The sequence below is a fragment of the Pteropus alecto genome, unplaced genomic scaffold (assembly GCF_000325575.1).
Source record: "Pteropus alecto unplaced genomic scaffold, ASM32557v1 scaffold40, whole genome shotgun sequence".
Classification (NCBI taxonomy): domain Eukaryota; kingdom Metazoa; phylum Chordata; class Mammalia; order Chiroptera; family Pteropodidae; genus Pteropus; species Pteropus alecto.
In genome coordinates this window covers 15,605,223-15,610,952 of record NW_006431919.1, presented here as the reverse complement: position 1 = coordinate 15,610,952, position 5,730 = coordinate 15,605,223, and the positions used below count along the sequence as shown (strand labels likewise).

Here is a 5,730-nt window from a genome sequence, read left to right as displayed (position 1 = left end):
GTTTATTATTGCTGGTTGCAACTGCTGTTGTAATTTTTAAATGACTTTTCTTCCCTAATTTTGTAAAGTCTGTGTCCTTTTGTCATGTGTGGCCACTGAAAACTTCGCTCTATTAGCTTAGTGGTTAGCTAGTGATTTATCAGAGATTTCTTGAAATGTCCAGACTCAGCTGTTTGCCTGGTTGCTATTAAACCCTTGGTTAGTTTCCAGCATCCAATAAAGTTGATTCTGACAGTCCTCGCCAGTTATTGGCTGATTTCGTGGAGGAATGGGCTTTTGGTGTTTCCTGTCCACAATCTTTCTGATATCACTCAGTATGCTACTTTTGTCTAAGAGAATGAAGATTACACCTATCTACCTATCTATATTTGTGATGTAAAAAAAAAAGAAACCACAAAATATAAATGGCTCCTAGTGGGAGGAGAAAACAGGAATAGAAGCTAGATTTCTTAAATATACCTTGCTTTGTAGATTTTACTTTAGATCCACATATTTTACATAATTATAAAAAATTAAAACATTAAAAAATATTACCTGAACAAATTATTCCCAGAGTCTAAACATGCCTAGATCTAACATTTATGTGGAGATTTGAGTTCTGATAGTCTAACTACTGATGCTACAGGAGTAACTATTATGCAAAATTACATAGTATTAAGAGATATAACATAAAGCACCTATGTTATATACACTAGCTCACTTCTACTAATACCTTACCCAAGGAGACAAAACATAATTATTTTGCCATCTTTGCTGTAGGCCCATATACAAGGCTTATGTCTAATCAATGAAAATCGAATAAATCCAAGCAATAATTATAAACGTTTGACCCTAAGGCCACTTTTTAAATAATGCTGAGGGAAAAAAGTGCCTGCTAGAATAGAGTTTGTTAGTCTTACATTTTCCTTACAAATATAAAGATTTGGTAAAGACTTATTATTTTTGCTTACATAAAGAAAAACACATTCCCTGCCCCCAAATGGGCACCCCACAGGTACCTGAATAAAAGTGCTCATCTGAACAGAAATATCTTCCACTCCTAGTTTGTTATCACCACCACTTATCTAAATACAGCAGATGTACCCCTTTCCCCACAGTCCCACATCATATTTTGCCAACAACTCATGACCACTTTGCTTCTCTACAGAGTACCTTAAATCCAACCACCACTCCACATTCCCAATGCCACTGCCTCAGTTTGCACCTGTATGTCCTTCCTGGACTACCAAATGGTCAAACTACTCTTTTCTGCCTCCATGCTTATCTTTTTCTAAATCCATGTTCCATTATGCCTGTAGAGTTTTTACTAAAAATAAATTGAATAATTTATTCAATCTTTTAAATTTATTCAATAATTGCTTTGCTTATATCAATTATTTAATTGTTTCCCATCATCTCCAACAGTGATTTTTTAAAATATATTTCTTAAAGACTCAACAGAATTACCTCAGTGCCCAGGGAAGGTAAGGCAGAAGCTGGCTGGGTAAGGTTCCCTTGTCGTTCCTATTCTTCAACCTTTAACCACAGTTGCTCAATTTGTTTATAGGTCTGTGTAAGTTTTTATTTATAAAAAAGATTTTCCTAACTCAAGCTCTTCATAATTTCGCTCCTTACTATCTCTTCAGATTCAATTTACTATTACTGCTATTCACAAACCTTATACATCCAGTCATTTTGAAGTCCGCAGTTTACTGAACTAGAGATGTTGTTTCAAGCTTTTATTCTTTGAAGTTATTTCTTCTACCTGTACTGCTATTCTCTCCATGCCTTAGGAAACCTCTGGAGCTATCTCGGATTAGAGATGAAAAAAAAATATAAAAAGCCCCAGGCAGTTTGTTTCTTTCTCTGTTCTTTTAGTGCTCTGTATATTATATTACAATCTCTATCACTCTTTAATTTTTTCCATCATTTAATAACATCTGTGTCCTTGGATAAGTAACTTAACCTCTCCCAGTTCAAAATCTTGAGTCTCCAGCCTGACAGCTTTTGGACTGAAGATTCTGAACTTGCCAGCCTTCATATGCACATTAAGCCAATTCCTTAAAATAAATATCTATCTATTTATCTAGTATAGACTAATACACACACCTATAGTATACATGAAATTAAGTTACAGATAAGACTATAATAATTTAAAGGAAAAGATTTTTATTTAGAAAGTTCAGAATTAAAAATACAAAGATGAACATAGGTGTTTTAAACATTGACAAAACCCAGTTACAATATAAATATATGGCTCTGATGATATGTGTTAATATCACTTTAAAAATCCATACACAATGCAACGAACAGATTTTAATAACATCTTCCTTCAGTTAATAGTTTATTCACGGTAATTCATAGAAGCTCCATGAAGTGTCATCACTTAAGGAACTTCCTGATTATAGAGTCACAACAAAATTTAGATTTGGTCAAAGTGGGAACATGCCAGGTCCTAGCAAAATGAGTAGAAAGAAATGATCTTTAAGCTCCAAAGCAATGTTTTGGGCAAGTGGTACCTTGTTCTTATTAAAGAAAAGTCTACTGCTGAGGGCACTGGGCCTCTGGAGTTGATTTAGAGGACACAAACAGAATAGAGTGTGATTTCTTACAAGTTTTCTTTTCCAATTTGCTTGAAGTTTCTTTCCCTTCTTTAACTTCTGTTTGAAGCTGTGATTCAGCAGCTAACCTACAGGCATTAAAGCATCCACTCTGAATTCAAGTGTGGTTAAGAAAAATTAAAGAAGAGATAATCCTCTAGTATAATGGGCCTCTAATAAGACATAGTGATTTTTTGGTGTATATAAGGAAAAAAATTATATTTGGCTCCAGTTATAAAATTAAGAAAACTAAGTCACTGCCTTTCTAAAAGAACCTTTTTATGTCAATAGATTTAGTGTTTTCAATGCCTAAAGAAAGATCTTTAAGGTCGATAAAAAGTCACAGCAAAGCCTAAATTAAAGAATTAACATATCACAAGGGTGATATGTTACTTCTTGATAAGCACGCCTAACAAAAAAATTAAATGCTAAAGCACTATTTTAATGTCAGCATGACATATAAAACAAAATGCAAAATAAAAATAAAATGGAATTCTGGGCTGCAGAATAGTCTGTCTCATTAAAAAAACCTCAAATTGAGTTTCAACTAGCAGAATAATAATATAAGAAAGAATAAACAGTGAAGAGATATTTCCTTTCTACTTACTTTCTCTTGCCTTTTGACCTCTATTATTTTAATTTTTAAAAAGAATAAGACCCTTAAAATGTGAATTCTATAGAGACACTCTTAGTCATAAACAAAATATGTAGAAACTAGAAACCCTGAAGTTTTGATATAAAACAAAAATGAATTTACCTTTGATATTTGAAAATGTCAAAACGGGTATCAAAACCCATTCTTGAAGGCTTTGGATAAACAATTTCAAAAAGCCATAAAAAATTTTACCTAACAGTTTCTACAAGGCTGAAATTTCTTAGACTACTAGAAAGCCTTCTACGAGGCAAGCTAGTTTTTCTTTCATGGCCACACTTGAACCAGGAAAAAAATAACCATATATTTATTCAAACTAACAAAGCATTCAGAAAGGTAGCAGATTGTGATATTTCTGTTTCATGAGACAAAAAAGTATAATATTTAATTTCCTTAGTCATGCGTCCTTTCCCCCTGTAATCATTTCAGTCTTTCTTAAAAAGTTTTTTTTTAGAAAAGTTTTTAAAAAGTTAGACATATGAAGGTAGACATATGAAACTGGGGAATTATAATGCATGTAATACTAAGAAAACAGATTAAGAAACAGACAGCACAGTTCATGCAGCGATAGAGAAGAGATGAAGTCTGCTTGTTGTCCTGAATAAAAGAGGACACTGACCTGGGAGAATCAGGGGTGTTTCCACTTCTTTCACTTATAGCTGGAACTTCCGTAAGTTTCACACATTTCTTTTCCTTCGCTGGCTGAATATTCATGGGCAGATTTTCGTGAGGAGAGAGAATGACTCCTGGTGTGTTTACAGAAACTGTCTTTTCTAACGGTGGGGTGTTACCTTCTAAATTGTTAGAACAGGACTGTGCCTCCTCTTTCTGAGGTGATAATCTACAAACTTCCTCAGCAGCACTGCTGGCACATACACTGTTAGAGGTGGTTATATTCACAGGCAGAACCTCACGCCTCTTTTTGAGTACAGGGACTTCAATTTTCTCTGAGAATAAAAATCATTAAAAATATATCCAGTTAATAAATCAAAGACACGATCAACATAAAGAGGTAGAACTAATTATTGATATATATTTTTTCCTTTCTTTTTAAACTCATTCATTTCTTTATTGATATATATTGCTTCTGTCTTTTATATCTTTCTTTTTCAAGGAATCCATTAATTTTATCTTTTAAAGGTTATCTGGCTATAAATTTTCCTTAGGGAACTCAATATATTAGGCTCTAGGAAGGAACATGTGGAAGTTCTTTTCTGGTGTTCTGATATAAGTTGCATGGGGCTTCATAAGACTGCTGTGTAGAGATGAGGAAGGATATAGTGGCTAAGAGTTAAGGAATCCAGCCAGGTACAAGTCCTAGTATAAGCACTTATATAAGCACTAGCATAAAATCTTGGGGAAGTACTTAACCTCTCTGAGTTTTAATTTCTTTACCTTTAAAATGGGAATTAAAAATACCCACTTCACTCAATATTGTGTTGTACAGATTAAAGAAACAAAACAGGTCAAATTCTCTGAATGTGGTAATTTGTGCCTATTAGCCTCACCTACAAAATATATTCAAAAACTGAGTACTTCTATCATGGATATCTCCCCAGTTCAAACTCCATCATCATGTCGCACTGCAGACTACAATAGCCTTCTACTCCCACTGCCTAACATAACATCAGTCTATCCCCTCTGAAGTCACTGAAGTAATCGCTATGTCTTCCCTAACCCTATCCCAAGGTGCCTTTATTTTCAAAATCAAAAATTTAGTGAAGTTGGAGAACAATGGTCAAACATGGGTTTGGTGTTCCTGCTCTACACTGATGTTTTAAAATCGTTCTTTTCCCTTTCTCTTGCACTGCTCCTTTGAAACCGACATCATCTAGATTCACTATACTTCCAAGTCTCTTTGCTATGTTCAGTTCAGCAGACCTTTTAAAGTCGAAATGGTAAATCTTAATCAAGAAAGCCTATAAGAATTAGGGAAGATGAGAGAAAAAGAAGTCTCTTTAACTATAAAAAACCTTACATTGCTGACAACCTCCCCACTATTGTTGAGACTAACTCGTCACTGAGTAAATAATGAAGAAGAGAGTCTTAGGCAATGTGAACAGAGTAGGGGCGAACACTGGCTGAAAATCTGTAACCTAAAACATGTAACACTTTTTTTGGTCGAAGAACCATCACATTCTTAGACTTTTTTTACTTTTGGACTTTCATTTTTAAATTTACATATAGTAAAATCACTTTTTATGTATAAGATGCACAGCCTATATCGTTAGGCTATTTATTCTCTATCTCAGTGATTAAACTTGCTAGTTGTCCTCTAATATCTGCCCTACTATCTTTCCTTAATAATAGAATCCTCAAGATGTAGTTGGGAACATGAACTCTGAAAATCAAGGCTGCATTTCTCAGCTTTTCTTTTAGGCAGGTGAGGCCATGACTAAATTCTTCTCCAGAAGTATATTGACAAACAATACAAATGAAGCCTGGCTCCTGAAGTATATTGACAAACAATACAAATGAAGCCTGGCTCCGCACTAAGCA

At 34.2% G+C, this 5,730-nt stretch overlaps 1 protein-coding gene across 5 annotated transcripts in view; it reads right to left on the bottom strand.

Annotated features, from left to right (window-relative positions):
• The window catches only part of SPDL1 (spindle apparatus coiled-coil protein 1), a 33,155-nt gene that overhangs the window by 11,797 nt on the left and 15,628 nt on the right, over window positions 1–5,730 (bottom strand). For 2 of the 5 annotated variants that reach the window (XM_025043077.1, XM_025043078.1), the window contains exon 11: window positions 3,851–4,178. In XM_025043077.1, coding sequence (XP_024898845.1) covers window positions 3,851–4,178 — 328 coding nt within the window. The other 3 variants (XM_006906497.3, XM_025043075.1, XM_025043076.1) reach the window with 3 other exon arrangements.